Raw genomic sequence first — 22779 nt, 5'->3', positions numbered from 1 at the left:
ACAGCTGTTCCTTCGTCAAAGCATAAAACCAAACTTAGTATTATTTGAAATCTTACATATTGTAATTTAGTAGTTTTACACTAAATAAATGTGTGATTATTATATTCGTTTTATGAAAGTCGAAGTGTATCAAAATAAAAAATATAAAATATGTAAAATAAATAATAACAACAATTTTATTAAATATGTTTATTTAGTCTTAACACTTAATTGAATCATATAAAATTACATTTATTTCTTAATTAAACATAACATTAATTGAACTAATAAATATGCTCAAGTTTTTACAGCGGAATATAATAAATTTAAAGAATTCGTTCACTAAACTACATCTACCTAACCTTTTACTCAAATCACTAAATAATCGTAAACTAGCCATGAATACTAATAATAACTTGAGCATAAAAAATTCTACATTCTTAATATTATATGTATTTGACTTGTTGGATATATTTTGAATTACATAGAATAAATCATAATTAACGTTTCGGAAAAGCCAGTTTTCTCAAGAAAAATAAAGCACCAAATAATATTACAAAGATAAAACCTGATACACAAGTGTCACTCTTATTACATTTTTTTATCAGGGGTTTATTAAAGAAAAATAGTATCTACCCACGTTATTGTCTATGGCTGTTCAGATTTTTTACAAATAGAAATGGGTTGGTCTTATGGATAATTCTGTATTCTAGACAAAATTACATTAGTGTTTATTACTTTTACTGTTTGTGTACATTTTGTTATTATTCGTCCTTTCTGTTTTTGTTCTCTATATTCTTATTATAATTTTTAAATACATGTATCTTGTCTTAGACCGATGATAAAAAAAGTATAAAATAATATTTTAAAACGTTAGATCAATTAAAATTATGTTTCTGTGGTCTCGGGGTAAAAGTTTTTAAGCTAAGTTTTGACCAAAAATATTTTATTTTAGTAAATCTATCTATGTCATAAGACATTTTAAAATTTGAATAGATTTTCTTTAGATAAGCTACGTGTCTATTATATTATATTCTACATAAGAGGTAATAACGTGAATAAAACATGGCAACTTACATTTTTCAATTCGGTACTCATAAAAATGTTTGTTATTTCCAAGTAAAGATCTATGACATAAGACTTTTCACATTGCACAGATTTAAGAAAGCTAAAAAATCTGATTAGACAAACCCCTGAACAATATTGATGAATAGTAATTAATTTAATATGTATAGGTAGATAAATTCATATTTATTTTATTTCGTGTTGCATATATGGTAGAAATTATTAAACAAACAATGGTAACACTGATGTGAAAAATGAAATACAACTAAATACAAAATGATCTGCCAAAACTGTAAACTGGAGAATGAGATTTCATCCACGGAAAAAATAATTATATCATTACTAAATCCTAAACTAAACGTAACTAAATTGAAGTATATAAATTATTTTATGAACAAGTCACGCATACATCTTCATTCGACCCACTTTCACAAATCCCAACAATATTTTTATGTGAAAATTTTTACTTGCTTTCTTAATAATAAAATTCATCTTCTTTAGTCAAATTATGACTCATTTATATAAACACCTGTTTTTAGAAAGGCACATTTATCTTTAAACCGATTTATCCGATATGTACTTATAAGTGTTCAATCTCATTTGTTCTAGTAGTGGAAAGATTGAGACGACACTTAAAAATATTTCTCCGAGCATTTCTTATCACAGATTTGACATTTCTGAAATAAAAATACCAAACTATACACATAAGAAAAGCTGATCTAATCTTTAATCCAGTATTGAACACTTTTGTTTAAAAATGAATATATATAATATCTTATTGAAAAGAATTTGTAAAAATATGAATATATGTATAAAGGTACTATTAATCTCATCCATGAATAGCTGATATGCAGTCTTTGTCCGAGAAAAATATTTAAAATTAAAATTATTACATTTTTGTCGGAATCAAATTTTGATTTAAACCTACTTTCTATGGCGCAACTTTACTAATTATCCAAATTCTAAAAAAACGTTTTTTCAATCATCAAAAGTAAACCCAACACATCACCATCATCAAGTTTGACGAAACTACAAAGAGAAAAAGAAAAATCAATTTTGAAATATTACGTAAAATAGATTCACTCTGCGCTCTTTGCATATCGCAATTTGTAAGTTACAACATTCACACAGTAAAAATACTTCCAATTTGATCAGTACAAGAAGGCTAGATACAAGTTATTGTACGCTACGAGTGGAGGAAGGTCAACGATGTAACCTCCAGGGGCCGCGCGGACTGATCTTAACTCCGTAGGATGCAAAACCCTCATCGCATCTTCAGGCCTCATCACCTGATGCGGCATACAACTGTACACTGACCTTCTATCATAATTCCTCTCCGGTTCGTGAGGCCTCAAGATACAATTTGGATTCTCGGAGGAATGCCGACGATAATATTGACTTCTGTCGTAATGACTTCCGATCGGGACTTCGTAACTCTCATCGCGCATAGGACGATTGAGCGTTGTGGATGAAAACGCGCGATTATTTGACCATTTTTGAGTTCGCTTTTTATACAACTTTTCAGCAATGGACGGGACACTCTGAGTTTTACTCGAGTGACTTGTGTATTTGTTTCCCATGGACGGAATTTCCTCGATCATTGAAAGGTTGCTCATCGCATTTGCTGTGTATTTAGAAGACCTGTATAGGGAATGAGCAGTGGAAGATGATGGGGCGTCTCGCCCAGGTTTTCTGAATGTAATTCTTTGGGAATCATCTGTGGAGTAGTCAAATTTTTTTTGTTTTCTGCGAGATGAATGAAAGCTAGCGAGGGAGTTCGACAGGGATGAATTAGATGACTCTGAGTGTGCGGTTTGTGATGCCTGGTGAGGTGTATGGAGTTGCGCCGATCCTCAGTAGTTATATGGACCATACTGGGAGCCGTGGTAGTATGGGCCTGGAGGATAATGCTGTGGTGGGTATCCTGCGTACGCGTATTGCTGCTTTTGTGGGTACACTAAACAAAATAAAAACAAATAATATTAGTTTTTAGTAGAATCAAAACATAATATTACTTGCGAGTATTGGCAAGTTCTATAATTTTATGATAAATAAAAATGTTTGGCTAAGTCATTATTTAACATGATGTTCAATTACATTTTCCACATTGGATACAAGAAAATCAAATGAAAAAAAGTTTGGATAAATGATGCTGTAATTAAATATTGTAATTACCTATGTTTTGACATTTAAAAATTTAATTGACCTAACCAGAACATGAGAAACTCAAATTATGTATGTATTTTATGCATTTTGGTTGCGTCATATTATAATCTTTATCACTATTTAAAAATTGACCTTTTTAGAATGAAGGTATTTCTATTTGGATTTAGTCAAATAATATGGGGTTATTGTTGTAACTATCTATTAGATAAATATTTAAAATTGTCGTTTACCAACCAACGTACAGAAACAGCAATATACAAGATACCTTCAACATCTTTATTGTCGTCAGTAAGTCAATCAATTAAAAATAAATAATAAAAGTCACAGAAAACTTCGACTACCTTAGCACTTAAAACCTTTTAATGATTTCAAATAGTGAATGTTGCAATGTGAATGCTCCCCAGTAATCCTCACTAAATGTGCACAATATTTCTACGTCATTTAAACCCATGCAAATTCATTCCGTTTTGTAAATAATATTTGTGCTAAAAATTTTACATAAGGAATGCAAACACCATTGAAAAATGTGCAAATATTACTGTACTAACTTTTAAACTCATTTTTGCTTTGTTTGCCAAGACACTGATTCAGTATTTTTTTATATTTGTTTAAAACTAACAGTCAAATTGAAAACCACCTATTATTACATGTTTTTTTTACACGTTAAGTATAGAAAGTTTATATACAAATGCTTATTTGCAGAAGTGTAATCACCGATCCCCTAAATGATTAATTGACTAAGATAATATGAAATGCACATATAAAATATACAAACGTAAAACATAATTTAATTAATATCTAAAAAAATATCAAACAAATTCTTTAATCTCCAATTAGTAAATCCATTCTTATTGATAAAAAATAAACTAATGTTTCCTATCCTGTCAAACTCTTTAATACTTTAATAAACAATTTTATAACAATTGTAATCTATGTACAATAATTTGAACGATATTTGTCAATATGTATCGTCTTTTTTGATTGGTCTTGTATGGGTTTGTTCTAACGTTTCAGCTGCTGTAGCAGGAGCCATCTTCAGGGTAAACTTTTGTTGTGTAGAAAAAAATATGCGCTTATATACTTGTAGTTTGTACCGTGTCACAATCGATATGAGATACATTCAATGTAATTTTTTTCATGTGTAGCTTCGGGGAACCATGTTTAGTTTCATTTAAGCCCATCATCCTTGTTTATGTTATTTAGGTGTCTGTGTATTTGCATTGCCTCTTTTATTATTATTTTTGAAAAAATGACCTTTTTCAATTAAGTTTTAATAAAAGAAATATTAGCGTTCTTATAATATATCCAAATATTTAAATTTAAGGACCATTTTCAACAAGTTGTAAATAACTCACTATTAGAAAATGGAAATCAAGTTGGGGTAGTTGGGGTTCGAACCTCGGACCTCTGATCCCTGAGTCCGAAACACTAGCCACGGGACCACAACCCAATTAACATTATTATTTCTACGCAACACTTAGTTTACTCTGAAGATGTCCTGCAACGGTAGCTGAAATGTCAGAATGAATTCAATCCAAACAGAATCACCCAAGAAAGATAATTCATATTGATAACACTGACCGTGAAAAATCTACACACCAATTTAGTATCGGTCACTTTAGGAAAGCGAATGTACGCATATGGTCAGAAAACAAACATACCAGGCATGAGGTATTGCATGGTCAGGGCTTCTTCCTTCTCGCGTTCTCCCCTCAAGCAAATGGCCGCCGATGAGAACAAGATGGCGGAGATGAGGCTCAGCCCGACACCGCACCACGCGACAACGTAAGACCAGTCATACCAAATGCGGCAGTTATTGCGAAGCACCTGTTATCGTTTAACCATGCGTGTGTTTCCATTTGTTTCGCCAAATGTTTGGTCAATTTCAGCATTTTGGGTGTTAGTTATTTCGTATGATTGTTACCGTTGGATGATTTGGATTATTATCCAGTATGATATTACAAGCAAATTTACAACACGCATTTTATTCCATTTTTCATAATTGTGAAGAGTAATGCAGAACAGATAGAATACATGAAAAGAAAGAAAAAGCATTTGTTAGTATATTTATTATTTTAAAAATAAAATTATGGTTAATCGGATAATTACGTAATATTTCATGTGGCTATTCGAAATATCAAATTACAACAGTCTTATTATATTATGTGAGAAGAAATACATTTATATCTCTTTCAATTATGTAATACATTCGATGTACAATAAATAGTATAAAATAAGTCTTTAAATAATGAAAATATAATAAATTATTTGTATATAATATGAGAGTGTTGCTTGAAAGGATACAAATGTATGTCTTGACACCGAGCATTTGGCCTTTTTATTTATTTGTTTAGTTTTATTTCTTGTAAATAATAATTTGATTGTTTACAAAGTAAGTTACATCGATATTGTAATTGTGTATAACCCTCCGTCCAGACAAAGATGTTTATTTCAAATGTGTTAATAACAACATAATTATAAAAGCAAGTAATTAAAAAAGCCAAATACATGTTAACATTACAGATATTAGAAATATGCTCGAATGAAACATTTCGGTTTTCACAGATGCATTAAGAACACAACTGCTGATCCACATTTATCATATTAGGTTAATTCAAGCATATTTCTAAAGAACAGCGTAGTGAAATATGTTATTAAACGGCGTTATATATTACAGCGCTGTCTGCACCAACCCACGACGAAATTCCAAAGCAGGCCACTATGCATTTAACAAAACCGCCATATTCCTTTAACGAGCGAGCTAGAACTAGATATTCTCGGACCTGGCATGATGTACTGCACATTGCTGGCTTGCTCCTTGCGTTTCTCCTTACTTAAGCAAGTGGAGGCACAGAAAAACATCACCGAACTGATAAATGACACGGCGACACTCATCCACGCCAGAATATATGACCAATCGTACACCACAGAAGCATTATCTTGTAGAACCTGTATTAACATTAGATTGTGTTGGAGTTTAATGCTTAATTTATTTATTTAGGTTAGGTTAGTGGGATTCTTGAGATTAATGCTGAGACCTAGTATGTATATTTGAATCATTTCATCATAATTGCCAGACAATGATTTTCATTTTATCAACATTTTAGTAGATTTAAAAAAAATATTTTCTGATCTTTATGAAAAAGAAAGTCATCTTCATAATTTAGGGCCTTCATAAATATATGTAGTCACATCATTTATGTTTTAATCAGTATATTTTAAGACGCATAACATTTTGTTTATTTAAATGTGTTTACGGTATAATAAAAACTTTTTAATAGATCTATAGTCTTTATGAAACTATTAAATGATTCTGTGTTTTTCAAATAAAGTTGCAAATATTTTTTTTAAGTTTTACAAATCACATTGAAAACCACCAATAAAATGTCATTTGGAAAGTCCATAGTTAAATAAACTTAGAATTTATTAGTGTCAATGAGGAAGTTCAGTGCTATGGGAAATTGTATGTTAAAAATGTTTTCTTACAAGCGGTAAAAATTAGAACATTTAATTGCACAGCGAAGTTTCTAGAAAATTTATGAAAAAAATAATAAAAATGAATTTGAACTACATTACAAGTTCTTGCTAATCAATTACAATGTTGATTTGTTGATTAGGTTTCCGGGAAGCCAACTCACCAGTCATGAAAACTCACCGACGACAACTAGTGGAGTAAGTCAGGCTGAGTAATTTCAAAATTACAAATCTTTAAAAAATCATAGTGATGATAATACGATACATTATAAAAAAATTGGCTTAGTTTGATAGTCTATTAACAAATAATTTTTTTTAAACCACACAACTTCCTCTATAAAATCAATTAATAAAACAAAACATTTTATATTTGACACTAGATTTAAAGCTGTAAATAATATAATGTATAATAGTCAAGTATGTGGGTATTTAGCAATTTAAATGATTCCCAATTATCGAACAAGTTTAAACAAGCAAAAATGTCCTTGAGATATTATTCAAAGTATTAGATGTTATCTTTGAAACTAAGGAATTGCTTTTTTATATGTGTACCTACATATATTACATATCATATTATAAAAATATAACATATTATACACTGCTGAACAGTAAAATTCAACATGTATCTTATATTTATTATATGTTTTGATGGTAATAAGCACTATGCAGTGACATTTTTACTTGTGTAAAACTCAAATCCTTCGAATGGTGTGATGTGAGTGTGTTGAAATTTGTACTTACACTATTCCACTGTTGGTAATATTCTTCTCCGACAATCTTGTCCTTTTCGTAATATTCAACTCCGTGCCACAGAGCCATGGCACCGGCTGCTAATAAACCTAAAATAAATAAATAAGGTAAATTTCATTTATTGGTTCAGTGTTTCAAAACAGTGTTTATTTAACATATTAAAAGGATGCGCGGTCTGACTATTCTAGCAAAGTTAATTCTAGCAAGGTGTTTATCCAATGTGCAGTGCCCTGTAAGGGTTCTAGTGATAACCCTCACTTGATTTCAGCTATGATTATGTCGAAATCAGTCCTTCATTAGTGTGTTTGAAAACCTATGCTTGGAGGGCGAAATTCAAATAATATTACCTCATCACAATTGCTGCTCAGGTTGCAGTGACATCAGCAACCTTTTAAGCACTGACATCAACTTCAAACAATAAAAAATAATAAAACAAAAATATTTCACTTACATGTGACTAGCATCAAAATGGCGGTGGCTGTGACGTTTCCTGGACTCCTCTTCCAGCAGCCGACAACTCCCGTCCAGAAAGCCACAAATACAGAGAAGAAAGCAACAATGAAAAGTGCCACAGTAGACCTGGCCATATGCAATCTGAAACATAAATCGTTTAACTGTTATGTAACATGTTGAAATATACAGAGAAATTAACTTTTACTATTCTTCATTCATGTAAATGGGGGTCAATGCCAAACGAGCTCCTGGCGTCACTGCGACCCGTGTAGATATATTGTGACGGGTCCCCGTAAATTAATTATCACCCTCCAATTCTAAGTCTTCAAGTCGGGCTACTTAGTGGACGGCGGGTACTCTCATATCTATTGCTAAATCTCCTCTTTCGAGCCCGAGTTCTAAAAGTAACTCACATCCTCAGGTTTAAATAATGGTCCATCGAGTATACGGCTTATTTTGTGATATATACGCACCACATTCACATAACACGTGTTAAGGTTTTTCATCGTCTGCACTGCAGAACTTACATCTAGATGTTTCTGAGAGAATAACTACCTATTTACATTAATTTCTCCCCCTGATATACTAGAAAGTTATTTTATTAAAATCACTAAATTCACCAGATAGAAAACTGAGATAAGTGTTTATAATTCATATCCTTACATTTCCCAGAGAGTAAAAACTGAGATAGATATTTAGACACATATTAATTAGACTTTTTCAGAGTTAGGACTTTTAAAAGAATTCCTTACCTTGCCATGGCATCCTCAGAAAGTCCTTTGGTGACATTGTTCTCATCGGGAATGAAGTAATCCACATTGTTGCAGTGGGTCTCGACTGGCGACAGGTAAGTTTCCACTGGAAAGAGGAAACAATTAATTAGCGCCATTAGACAATTAACAGACACGCAATCTACTAACAATGACCTTCTTCTACCACTGTATGTTTAATCATTATTCATCATGCCGACAGAGATGAAATGAACAGAACCTCTTTTGAGAATGAAGAAATATGAAGGTTTGGGCATTTACAGGGCTTATGACCTTATTGGCTCTAACGCTGTGTAACATTCTCCCTATGTTTGATCATCATTATTTTTTAAATTTTAAAGTAATGGCTAAGACGCTTGACCGACGCATGGAAGGCTCCGGGTTCGATTCCCGGTGAAAACACAAAAAATAAATGTGATATTTCTCAAGCCTGGGTGACCTGTGCTGTAATTCACCACTGTGATTGGGGCTTCTGGGCTGTTGTGGTATAAAATAAGTAAATAAATAGGCGCTGTATTTGCATAAACTTTCATTTACTCTTCTCAAAGAGGTTCTCTATCATTTTTGAAATATTTGGCGATCTCAATAGACTCCCCGAGGGTGGCGCCCCTCGTAGTACACTGGCAGTGACTAAGACGCTTGCTTCATGCACGCAGGCTTCCGGGTTCGTTTCCCGGTGAGATCACAAACAAATAATGCGATATTTCTCGAACTTGGGTCTTCTGTGCTGTAATTCACCGCTCTTTAGGGTTTTCTAGCCTTTTGAGGTGGAAAAAAATCCAGTACCTAATTAGTTATTCGTTTTTTATTTATTGATTTTTTAATACAAATCATACGTACGTGTATGTATGTGCGTAAACAAATGGGATTCTTTAATGATATGTTAATAAATTTATCATTAAAAAAAAAATTTTTTTTAGTTAAAAGACAAAACCAAAACCCATTTTATTATGTCCGGGATTAAACCACCATTGGATATTCAACGCCTAACAATCGATACAAAACCAAGAGAAGATCAATTTATAATGTTAACTCCAGTGTCCAATTGGCTAAGTTAAATATAATCTTAAGACTGTTTTTCTAACTAGAAACTAGTTTCGTCTTAGTTTAAATTCCACTCGGCAAGTTTGCGAACGCCAAAACTAGCCGTTACTTAATGTTGCCGAGTTTATTACTAAATACCGAGACGCATTCCTGACTAGGCCGGTTACAGGTTGGCATTTCAAATGAATGCAAGAAACAAGTTAGTATTAGAGTAATCGTTTTACAATGGATGAATGTAAATTTGAGGCATGGCACTTTGTGAATTGAAAATCTTGTCAAATAATTTTTAAATGTTGTTTTAAAGCAAAACTGTCGTGTTTTTATTACGTTATTTTGGTGGCACTGTGATTTTCAACAATTAAATGAGCCATCACGCCGTTTTGGTATAGACGTAGACAGAGAGGATAGATCACTACACCACCATTCGTTACATTATAATATTCGTATTTCTAATTAGAAGAAATACGAATATTACGAATGAACTGATCCCTGTGTTTTTAAACGCGAACGCGAACTAATCCCTATGTTTTTAAACGCGAACTAATCCCTGTGTTTTTAACACATAAAAATGGCAACAACTGTAAGGAACATGTTTAAGTAAGTGTTTAATATTTTTCCAATTCACTGTATTATTTTAAAAGCAATAAAACCTGGCACTCATTAATCCGGATAGTTGCAGTTTAATTGCATTATATAAAGAGTCGCACCATAGTCACGTTCTCATGTAGTATTAAATTAATTTGATAAAAAGTTTATTTTTCACTTCAGTTTAAGCTAGGGTTTCCTAGGACAGCGGTGCCCGTATTTTAACGGCCGTAGTGAACGGTGATGCAGTGGACAGCCGTCGTAAAGGTGATTAGAGAGTGGTTTCCTAGGAAAAAGGTGTTAAATGGTGTTGATAACACCGTTTTCCTAGAAAATCACACTCTAGTCACCTTTACGACGGCTGTCCACTGCATCACCGTTCACTACGGCCGTTAAAATACGGGCACCGCTGTCCTAGGAAACCCTAGCTTTAGCAAGTTCAGTGCTGTGGGAAATTGAATAAAAAAAATGTTTTCTTGCGCGCGGTAAAAATTAAAGCATTTAATTGTACGGCGAAGTTTCTTGAAAATGTATGAAAAATAATCTGCTACTTTGATAACGAATAATAAAGTGTGGTGATAAATTTCCGGTTTCCGGTAAGCCAACTCACCGATCAGCCAACTCACCGATCAGCAGAACTCGACGACGAGAACTTGTGACGTCACGGGCGGAGTAATGTCAAAAGTACAAAACATTAAAAAATCATGGCGTCAATAAGACGATAGATAAAAGTATTTAATTTTTTTGTGGCTTAGTTTGCTAGTTAAAAGATAAAAATAATTTATAGAAACCATTAAACTTCCTCATTCTGTCAAATGAGAGTATTAAAAGCAAACTTAGAAATCTCCACCAAAAACGGAAAATTAGTTATAGATGCCAAAATAAACTTTATATAAAAACCTACCCACCTAAATAATAGCGTAATTCAAAACCGCCTCTAAATCTAGCAAAAAACAGATTTCAATTATACTACTTGACACCGTAAACTTAGCATTCTCTACTGAGTTGGTGAAGCATAATTAGAAATCTCACTATTATTTTTTAAAAGTTTTTCGGAAATATCTCCTTCAATGGAGTTTTCTAATAAACTCACCCTGATAAAGGAGCAGGGGTGCTATTCTGAACCACTCTCGTGGCACGAAAAAACAATTTTTCTCGTGTATTTTATATGTAAATACACGAGATAATACGGTCACGGGAGCGTTTGGAATACCAGTCCAGGGGGTCTTACTCCACAAGCCATTAGACATTATATTATATTAGAATTCGACGGTGTGCCGCAATGTGTCTCTCGGGCCGCCATTTCCCACGTCTGCAAATATTCCATTCCATTTGATGCGTGATGATCAAATTTGATTGGCAATCGTGACTATTTTAATGTCAAATTATTATTATCAATTATTTGCCGAAGATACATTAATCTATATAGCGGGAGAAAATTATACAGAGACTTTACAAAAATTAAACGAGGACTTAAACAGAATATCTGAGTGGCTCAAAATTAATAAACTTCAGCTTAATGTTGGAAAAACAAAATACATGGAGTTAGGAAGGAAAAAGCCAAACCCAAGGATGAATGTACTTATTGATAATGAAACCATAGAAAAGGTTAATGAAATGAAATATTTGGGGATAATACTTGATTCAAAATTGACATTAAATGCAAATTTTGAACACGTTAATAAAAAAATATCAAAAAAAATATTTTTCCTTAGTAGATTGAGAAATAAATTAAATAAAGATACTGCAGAACTAATTTACAAAACAATCATTCTTCCACATATAGATTACTGCTCAACAATATTATTTTTAGTAAACGAAGGAAATTTAAATAAACTAGAAATTTTACAAAATAAAGCGATGAGAATAGTTCTTAAGAAAAATAAATATAGCAATTTAAAAAAAATGAGAGATGAACTAAAATGGTTATCTGTAAGAAGGAGACTCAAATTTAATATGTTGATATTTATACATAAATTTTTTCACGATAAATTACCAAAATATTTAAAGGATAAAGTTGTCTTAAACAAAAATTGTCACGAATATGCTACTAGACAAAAGGATAAAATAAGACTACCATTATTGAAAAGAGCTGAGTCGCAAAATTGTTTGATGTATAAGGGTTTAAAAATGTATGATGAGATGCCTGAATGTATGAAGAATGAAAAGTGTCTGAAAGAATTTAAAAATAAATGTATAAGTTACTGTAAGGAAATGTAAATATATATAGATGATGTAAATGTACATAATAGTTTATATTAGTTTTAATATAAGCTTACTTAAGAAATGAATTTAAAAAAATTAAAAAAAAATAACATCAAATTCCAACATAATTAGCAAGAAAAATAACAAATTAATTGTGACGGCACAAAAGTTACATTTAAAAGTGAAATGATATATTTTAAAGTTCCTGGACTTCTGAACCGCTCTCGCGGCCGTAGAAAACACTTTTATCTCGAATATTTTGTGTGCAAATACGCGAGATAAAAGTGTTTTCTACGGCCGCAAGAGCGTTTGGAATATCACCCCTGAAGACTTCATTTTTAGAAGATTCCTTTTTCCATTAAAGACCAGCATCGATATTTTTATCTATAAAATTGTGTACACGTATTGCTTGTTCTATTTTAGAACACCATATATTTAATTTTTATTCGCATACGTTCTGAAAGTAAAAAATAAATAACACCTTTTATTGTATTAATTCGATCGTGAAGTAAGGTCGGCATCGTGGTGTAATGGTCAGCGCGTTTGCCTACCATGCAATCGGTCTCGGGTTCGATTCCCGACATGGTTGATATAAAATATTTATTTAAAAATGTGGATTTACACTGATCTTACCTTCATGCAACAAAAAATATCATAATACGCTGCGATCGGTGTACCAATACAGTGCCCTATGCACCATTAGGTGCGGAAAGGGAATGATAAAATGATGATGATTTCTTTTGCCATTGCAAATTGCCATTATTGTATGAAAAATTAAATAAGTAAATAAATAAACACTAATAAAGACAAATCATCTCTTCTTCATGTATATTAAAGATACTCAACATTTGGGGTAGGTAAGAATACAGTGCCCTATGCACAGATAGGTGCGGACAATGTGATTATTATGATAAGATTATGTTAGTTTACGTAAAAAAAAAAACATTTTAATAGTATTTATCCTCAAGGATTTCTTTTTAGCCATTTTGATTATCAAATCGATATGTAGATAAATAAACTTTCTACGTCTATTGGAACATTATGTGCAACTGTGGCATAATCTAAATCCATGTTAGATATTGCCTTAACATACATAAGCTACATTCATGGAGCTATGTGAATAAGGTTGCATCTTGCATAACAGAGCCGAACTGGGCTGAAAATATAAAGTAATTCGTTAAAAATAATATTTTTCGAGAAACAAATGTGATTTTTCTCATGCCTGGGTGACCTGTGCTTTTGTTTTTATTTTCAATACGGCAAAACTGTGTTTGTTAATTATATTTAGTTACATATTGCAATTTTAGTAAGGTACCCACTAAGTCTAGAGACTTTTCGGTCAGACACATTTTTACAGGTCTGTTTTACACATGCGTATACAATACATTTTAAAATTAACATTTACTAAAAGGAGGTAGTTTTTTACTTCTCTTCACGGGGTCTTTCGAGTAAGTAATAGTCTTCGGGAAATTATTGAACAATCTTGTAAGAACGCAATTTAATGTTCGTTCTCCGATCTCATCTGTAGTTTGGGGAACGACCAAGGCCGCGATTACAAACGCTATCTTCATCATCATCATCACTCCCTTTCCGCCCCTAATGGTGCATAGAGCACTGTATTTGTACACCAATCGCAGCGTGTCTCGATCATTTTTTGTAACATGAAGGTAAGATGATCAGTCCTACGCTGCAGGTCCCAGTCCAGGGACTATGAATATTCTAGTATAAACCTTGTATATTATAAGCAAGGTAAATAATAAAGCAACTCCCATATAAAAAATAAATAAAAATATTCTAGTGTAAAAACGCCTTTAAATAAATATTTAATATCAACCATGTCGGGAATCGAACCCGAGACCTCTCGCATGGTAAGAAAACGCGCTGACTATTACAACACGAGGCTGACATAATCTTAAATCTCCAAAATCGCATTTCGATTCAATAAACAGAAAAGGCTCTTCATCTGAAGAACTTGAAAAGCTTACCTTGTAGTTACCTTTTTTTTCGTCGTTTTGCTGGCGACGACTTTTTTCGGGTTCCGAAATAAGAAACAGTTGTGTATCCGAAAATAGGACACTACCAAAAATATTTTACAGTTTGCATGTCCACATTACCTCATAAACTCTGGCGTAAAACCGACTTAACACAGCAAATATACTATGACACATTCATATTAAACTATGTATGTAATAAAGTATATGCTTACTACTTGCTGTCTAACTCTGCTCGAATTCTGTATCGTCAAAAACTAGATTTTCTCAAAAAACTTTGAATGTTTTTCGTCCTTTACTTCAATGCTCATGGCGAGTACAATGTGTAAAGGTGCAATATGGCGGCCACAGCTCTAACAGGCAATGGTTAACAGTGCCATCCATATAATGGTGTAAGAATTATGACGCTATCCGAAATTAGACACTACGAAATATGGGTACTTTTATTTTGTTCCCCCTACATAAGTTCTTAGGTTCCCTTTGATAATGTTTAATGTGTAAAATACCTACGTAAAAAAATACATAATAAAGTTTCGATTCCGGATCTGAATGTATCGCTATAAATTCTCTCGATGTAGGAATATGCACGTAATGGTGTCGGCTATTTGCATTCGTGGCAATCCCGCTCGATTTTGCGGCCAGCGATTGTTTTGACAATGGAATTCAGCCAGAGAATTAGTCACAGCACGCATGTTAATTATTATTCAATGAGAAGTGTCTTATTTAAGAAAATTAGACGTATTAATCAGCGGTGCACTTAATTTTTATCATATGATTCGGAAACTACAGTGTTTTGACAAGGAATAGAAAACTTCTAGTTGATAATACATTATCTCTCGTAAATCATTAAAAACTATAAATGGAGAGGTAAATATTGTAATAATAATAAAACAAATATAGAAAGAATCGTCTTAAAATGAATTATTATTTATTTCTCGTCGCATTGCACGTGCAACATATGTAGGGTAATAAGCAAAAAGGCTCAACACGTATTTCAAACTATTCCATTGAAGTCTCAACATTTCTTATTGATCATTTATTTGAATATCTGTTCTTAGAGTTTCAGCTTACGGGGATTAAATTACTGGGATAGCAATTCGCCCCGTGTAAGCAGACAAAAGTTGTAATGCGAAAAATCATACAAAATACTCGACCTTTTGCATTATTCGTGCTCTGACAGAAATAATAATTATATTAATAATTTTAAATTATCTGTCTTTACTGTTTTTGTATAAATACATTGAATTTTATAACAAAGATAACAGTCTCGAAGATGTAGCGAAAGCTATAAAACCAGTCACTAGTTATTCCAAATTTGTGGATTCAAGTATCACTCGTCTTTAATTTATATTCCGAAATTCTGCTCAAGCACTAAGAAAATATCAAAGTCGAAGCATAGTATCATGTGCCCGTTCTAAGGAATTGTGGAAACAATTTTAATAAATACAAATATCAGCGAAATGAAATTTTAATGCTCGAATAGTGAGTCACAGGACATCCGGTGTTAGTTAATTTCCATATTCCTAATGCAGCTGTATGCAACCACTTTCTTTGTCACTGGCTTCCTGGAGAAAATGGTGAAATACCTCGGCGACCATTGCTTCTGCAGGCCGAGTTTCCTACGCGAGAATATGACGTGACCACTCACTATGCATTGAAACTATGCATCTCTCAGTTTATGTAAGCGGAAGGAGATAAAGAAGAGATTGAAAGTGTAATCTGGATTAGTTTGATGTGTATCATGTTATGAAACCTACCGGTTTCAGTGAGTTTAATATTACGTAGATTTTTAGTTTCAACATAGAGAACTCTTTCCTGTCATGTGTAATGAATATTTTTAAATATTTATTTCAAGAAAACGACAGCCGTTACAACAAAGACTCAACGTTTACAAATAAAATTATGAGCTAATTATAGTTTTCTATATATTACTAAATACATAAGAATAAAAAGGTGTAAAGTCACTCCGTATCACCCCACTAGTAAAAAAAAATGTAATAGTAATAAAATAACACGTAAATATGAAAATATTTTTTTTCGTTGTTAATTCGGTCTTAAGAAAATATTTCCTCAACGGATCCACCTGGAGTGACCCCAAATTAGCATTTATTTGTCCTTAAAACAAGAGAAAATAAATATAACATGAAATTATACAAAAAAGTTGAAAATACGTCAAGTTTGTTATATACAGTTAGATTAAATTTCAATTATTATTTGCAATTAGGGCTCTAGAGTTTTCTTTATAGTTGTTTAGTGGGAAAATATGTATCAATTTTAGTATTTTAAAAAAATAGCATTACAATGTACATATTTATGAGTATTGTGAATTAAAAAATGGGTTTATATGAAAATATTATATTTTCTTGTAATAGCTGCTGTTTTCTTAAAATAAATCAGATTTAAAAATAAAAAAAACAAACGACACACGAAACTGCCTTAAAAACATGACAAATAGTACTCATGAACATTTGCCATGTGAGATACGAGTACCATACCTATATACATACATACTTCAAACCGTCATTACATGGTAACTCTTTTATATTGCGTGCGATCAACTTCCCATCCCAAAAGTACGATGCACGATGCATGCTCAATCAAATGTGAAATTACCTCATGAGAGTGATGTGATGTTACCTGTAATAACGTGTATTGGTTTGTCGTCTGTAATCACATGCTCCGGTGATATTCTATGGACGCTCCATTGCTCAATCGCGCAGAATGGGAAATCGACTATTTAATAAAAATGCTTTGTACGCACCTATTAACGTACGTTTTCAGTTGACAAATTGTGACTTTTTAATGGTTGGCCAATATTGATGTCACCAGATGTCAACATATTGAAAAATAGCACGAATAACGTAATGTTTTCCCTTTCAAATCATCAAGCACTTTCAAAGCATTTCATTTAGATCATTGAAGGGATAGGCTACATACTGCATACACGTGACCATCGGAAATCTAACATGTTTATTTATTTATTCGTTCAAAGGCCTTGTTATTTTTTTCAAAATAACTTTTTTAGAGGAATAACCCGCTAAGTCTATACTTTAGAGACTTGTCAGTAGGTGAGAATGAGATTATATGAAAGGAAGTTCTGAAAAATATACCACAATACCCTAACCAATATGTAAATATCTCAAAACAGTGGCTAATACGGATATGACATAAAAAAACATAAATATTTTAACCCAATATTGTGTCCCTTTAAAAGGGGTAATCTGAATAATAAATGCTTACAAATATTTTTTTTAAAATTTTATTATAAGAGGCTATATCACATAAAATGGGCCGGGACAACGATGAATGATTATTTCCTAATTCATAACTCAGTTATATTTTTCCATACATTTTCTATTATTAAATTCATTTTCTAATGTTTTTCGTGTTGTGTTATTTTCCTTGAACGTGTTTTAGTCATATATCATCATTTAAAAAATATTATTATAGATTAAATAATAATACGTGTTATAATATATCGTAATATCAACGTTTAAGCATGAATCGCATGCGTATTTTTAATTCTTCTTCTTCTTCTTATGGTTCCTCTCCCCGATGGAGGTTGGAAATCTTCATTGCGATTCTTACTTTATTGGCAGCTGCTCTGAACAAGGACTGAGTGCTGCAATGGAACCAGTCGCGCAAGTTTTTAAGCCGAGAGATGCGCCTTCTACCTGCACTGCGTCTCCCTTCAATCTTTCCCTGTAGAATGACTTGTAAAATTTTATATTTTTCGCCTCTCATCACATGCCCAAAGTACTCAAGTTTTCTTTTCTTTATAGTCTTCAGTACCTCTTTATCTTTTTCCATCCGTCGGAGAACATCATCGTTTCGGACTCTATCCACCCAGGAGATTTTTAATATCCGCCTGTAGCACCACATTTCAAAGGCTTCGATCTTTTTTGAAGTGTTTTGGGTGAGTGTCCACGTTTCGACGCCGTAAAAAAGTACCGAGAAGACGTAACATCGAGTAATGCGCATTCGGAGGTCTAAATTAAAGTCTCTACTGCAAAGAAGGTCACGCATCCTGAAAAAGCAGTCTCGCGCCACCTCTATTCTGACTTTGATCTCTTGCGAGTGATCCCATTTATCATTCAGCCAGCATCCTAAATATTTATATTGATGAACTTGCTCAATAACCTGCGCTCCAAGTTTTAAAGTAATTGGGAAAGTTTGTGGCTTTTTCCGAATAACCATACATTTAGTCTTGGAAATATTCATCTCTAGCCCTTTATTCAAACTTGCCGTGTTAACTTTGTCCAATAATAGTTGCAGGCTTTCCATACTATCTGCTAGAAGGACAGTATCATCCGCGTATCGGATATTGTTTATAATTTGTCCATTTATGCTAATGCCGTTTGTTAGTTCATTTAGTGCATTTCTAAAAATGGCTTCCGAGTACATATTAAAAAGGAGAGGAGATTATTTTTAATTATATTTTTATTTCAAACACTACGAAAATTGATACCTAAAAAGTATTTGTTTAGTGATCCACCGTCTTGTACCCGTGTGTCTGTGTTTGTATATTTTATTGTATTTTACATGTAGATGTGCGCCTTTTATTACATGTTTTACCGAACACAGAAGTGATCGGGCGATTGAATAAATTCCACTTATCTTTATTCCAGTTTCTCGTTTTATACCTACATATATAATACACATGACATGTATGTACTTATTCGTAGTAGATTCCGGTTTCGCATTCCCAGCTGTATCTAGCGAACGCTGTCTACCGCCTGCCCATCTCTTATACAGCGTAAAGCGAAGAGCGAAGAAAATTACTACAGCACTTAGATACAAAGTTAAATAGTTGTTTTGTGTCCAGGCGGATAAAGAATACAGTATATTTATTTAAAATTTATATGTACATAACAGCACACCTGCCAATTACGATGTACGATACATACGAGTATTAAAAAAAAGGTTTAAAAATGCAAAATAGAACATTGAAAGGTATACAAACATAGAATCCTTAAAGCAAAAAAAACAAACCGAACTTAATCACCAATACACATCACGATGCATAGAGAAAAATATTATAAAATTGGCGAGTTCGCCTACCATTTCATTTTTTCTGGACCGGCACCGGAAACGTTAGACTGATCACTTTAACTTCTAAGTGACAAAAATGATCTGGATACGCTGCATAATTCAGTGCATTATTCGACACTGGGTATGGATAGGAAAATGATTATGAAATAGTTATAGATACATAATGTTCGGAAGTCTGTAGGTAAGTAATCATTTCAAGATATTTATTTTTTGTTCTAAATGTTTTTAGTAAAATTTCTATGATATGTTTTTTAGTTGCTTAAAAATGTCCGCAAGCTGAATACGTAATTAAAATTGATCAAATAAATTTTCATTCGATTCAATTCAATTGGCAAATCAGTGACTAATTTATTGAAATATATGTCTCTTACAGAATCAGCACATTGATTGTGGTCAAGACGCCAATTAAATAAAATACTATTATGCTAAATTGGTAAATTGCTGGCGTCATCGGGATTTACGATAAAAAAACGCCACGTTTCATCAGAACCATTATTTAAAAGGGGTTTTTAAAAATGGATAATATAAGATATTATGTAGAACGTTTACAAATCCTATCAAACTAGCAAGAAAAAGAAATTAACATAGCCCAGAATAGTCTGGGCCCCGATTACATTGAAAAGTTAACAGAGTTATCTTCGACTGTCTAAGAAAAATCGATATTTGTGTACGAAAATTAGTATATTTGCATGAGCATTTATAGTATCTTCATCGGTAACCTATAATTGAACATGTTTAAAAGAAAAAAATGTATGTATATTCTGCTTTTCATACATAAAACTTAATTTTACTTTATAGATGAAATTGAAGATACACGTTAACTTCCCATTGTAATCGGGGCCCTGATCGCAAAGTGTCACGCTTGTCTACTTTACATCAAGTTCTATAGATCTGGGGTGATATTCCAAATGCTATCACGGCCGTAGAAAACGCGAGATAAAAGTGTTTTCTACGGCCGCGAGAGCGGTTCAGAATAGCACCGCTGTGCGTCTACTGCTAACTGCTGCGGAAGGACGAACAGGAGCTAACAGAAAATTTGAAAGTATTATTTGTTCACAAAATTTAATCCGAATAGGGAGTGGACTTTGGCGTTAAAATTCATAATTCTTAAGAAAATTTTTGTATGTAACGCTATTTCTCTAGTAGAAATTATCACCTACAACATACTAATCAACACTAAAGTATAACGCTATAATACTTACCGGTAATCCGACAAGTTATTCATATTCGTTTTTTTGCGTTCTTATTATTTACCTAAATATTTCGATTTTGGGGCCATTTTCAACGAGTTGTAAATAACTCAATATTAGAAAATAGGAATCAAGTTGAGGTAGAGTGAGGTTTGAACCTCGGACCACTGATCCGTGAGTCCGCAACACTAGCCACGGGACCACAACCCGATGTATTACCGGTCGCTAAATATTAAAAAATGCATCAATTCTCTGGTTCTCCGGGCACCTGACACCAAAAATGAGGTAAAATGACTTTATAATTTGTAGTTGAACATACCCTCAGTTCTTAGGGAACGATAATCTAAAAAGATACGAGGAAGTTTAGCGGTTTATAAATGTTTTTTTATTTGTTAATAGACTATTAAACTGAGCCAAAAAAATGTATTTTTAATTTTTATATATCGTATTATCAGCGTGTTGTGTTTCTGAAATAACTCCGCGTGTGACGTCAGAGGTTCTCTTCATTGGTCCATTGACGACAAGCAAATCGGAAATCTTCCATAACTCTCTTATCATTGGTCATATGAACTAGTGACGTCGTTCAAAGTGGTTCGTTTTTTTTTTGTTTTTTTTTAATTTAAAAAAATTCGCAAATTTCAGGAAACTTTGCCGTACAATTTAACGCTCCATTTTTTGCGGCGCGCAAGTAAACATTTATTTTTTTCAATTTCCCGTAGTGCTGAAGTTCGTCATTGACTGTCCTGAATTACTATCCAAGCTCTGTATTAATGTTCTTCTAAAAGTTCTTAGAAATAACGCCCTTCTTCTTGTTTCACCATTGAACGCATAATTTAGATTTATGGCGAACTGTCACCAATTTTAATACAATTACAAAATTTTGAAAGATAGATTTGAGATTAATCACATTACCGTGGGGCGTTTGCTTCCCCCGAGTGATACATATTTTTTTTCTTTCCGATTTAGTTAACTGCTTATTACTTTTATGTTTGAGATAATGTTTTATCTTACTGTGGTGCTACTTTTGAAAACCTGTAATTGGCTGGGTGGGCCGACCAGATCAGAACTGAAACGGGCTCTTCAGCGACCGCAGCCATCCGCCCGGACAAATCTAGTTCAGGGACGACCGCGACTGGAGAAGCATAGCTACAAGAGTTGGAGCTGAAGATGTCTGAACTCAGTAATGAGAAAACGATGAACGAAGAAGAAAATGGTTGAAATAATAGGAATTAATGCTATGCGATGAAAATTTCTAATGACGATCTAAGATCTAAGGAAAGTAACTCTACATAATAACAGAGTAATGGCTTCGTTTTACGGTCTAGTGGGCAAGTTTTCTCCGGCACTTGGATTGTGCATCTAGACTGAAAGCAAGAAGAAATTACCTGCAACGATGAGACGAGAGGATGGAAATTAGGAATGAATGGACCTGCATATGGAATGTGAGCCCAGTGTAAGTGTAAGAACCGGTCTGCAAAGTGTTACGCGCGGATTGTTACAAGTTACACTTGTTGCAGTCACGTCGCTTGTCCCACAAAGAGTCGAACGTCTCTAGAGATGACCCGAGAGACTTGAATTCAAGACTTATAAGACGTTGGCGTTTTTCAAATTATAATATTACTTTTATTCTCCCCACACGCGGATGAAGAATATAGGTATTTGTGTGAAATAGAACCAGAACCCTGGACAAAAAAAAAATATCTTAATTTCTGTTTCGTACACTATTTTGTAAAAAAGACCTAAATTATATTGTTATGGTATTTGTTACAATCAACATAGTGTAAAGTTTCCGCAAACCAAGTTTTGTAAAATTTCCATTGAAAATAAACGGAAAAATGGCATTTTTCAATAAAAACTTTTAAAAGCGCCATTTGCCATTTATGTACGAAAATGTGTATATTTGTTTGAAAATTTACATTTTCTTCGTTGGTAACTTGTAATTGAACATGTTTAGAAAAAAAATGTAAACATATTCTATTTTTCATGCAGAAAACTGTTTTTTTCTTTGTCGATAAAACTGAAGATAAACGTTAACTTCTCATTTTAATACGGGTC

General features: G+C 32.8%; 1 protein-coding gene across 2 annotated transcripts in view; it reads right to left on the bottom strand.

Annotated features, from left to right (window-relative positions):
• Nucleotides 1-174: 174 nt before the first annotated feature.
• Nucleotides 175-22779, bottom strand: part of LOC148277236 (uncharacterized) — a 114121-nt gene continuing 91516 nt past the window's right edge. The window contains exons 3-7 of one of the 2 annotated variants that reach the window (XM_088233168.1): nt 8640-8745; nt 7886-8028; nt 7426-7523; nt 5994-6159; nt 175-3001 (exon numbers count right to left, since the gene is read on the bottom strand). In XM_088233168.1, the coding sequence (XP_088089294.1) occupies nt 2898-3001; nt 5994-6159; nt 7426-7523; nt 7886-8028; nt 8640-8745 (617 nt within the window). In that variant the 3' untranslated portion in view covers nt 175-2897. Of the gene's footprint in view, nt 3002-4871; nt 5038-5993; nt 6160-7425; nt 7524-7885; nt 8029-8639; nt 8746-22779 lie in introns of both variants that reach the window. The other variant, XM_088233169.1, reaches the window with a different exon arrangement.

This window comes from Micrasema longulum, unplaced genomic scaffold, assembly GCF_059751315.1.
Source record: "Micrasema longulum isolate JH-2025_06_02 unplaced genomic scaffold, ASM5975131v1 h1tg001067l, whole genome shotgun sequence".
Classification (NCBI taxonomy): Eukaryota; Metazoa; Arthropoda; class Insecta; order Trichoptera; family Brachycentridae; genus Micrasema; species Micrasema longulum.
The sequence above is the reverse complement of the archived record's forward strand: the minus strand, read 5'-3'. Positions and strand labels throughout refer to the sequence as shown.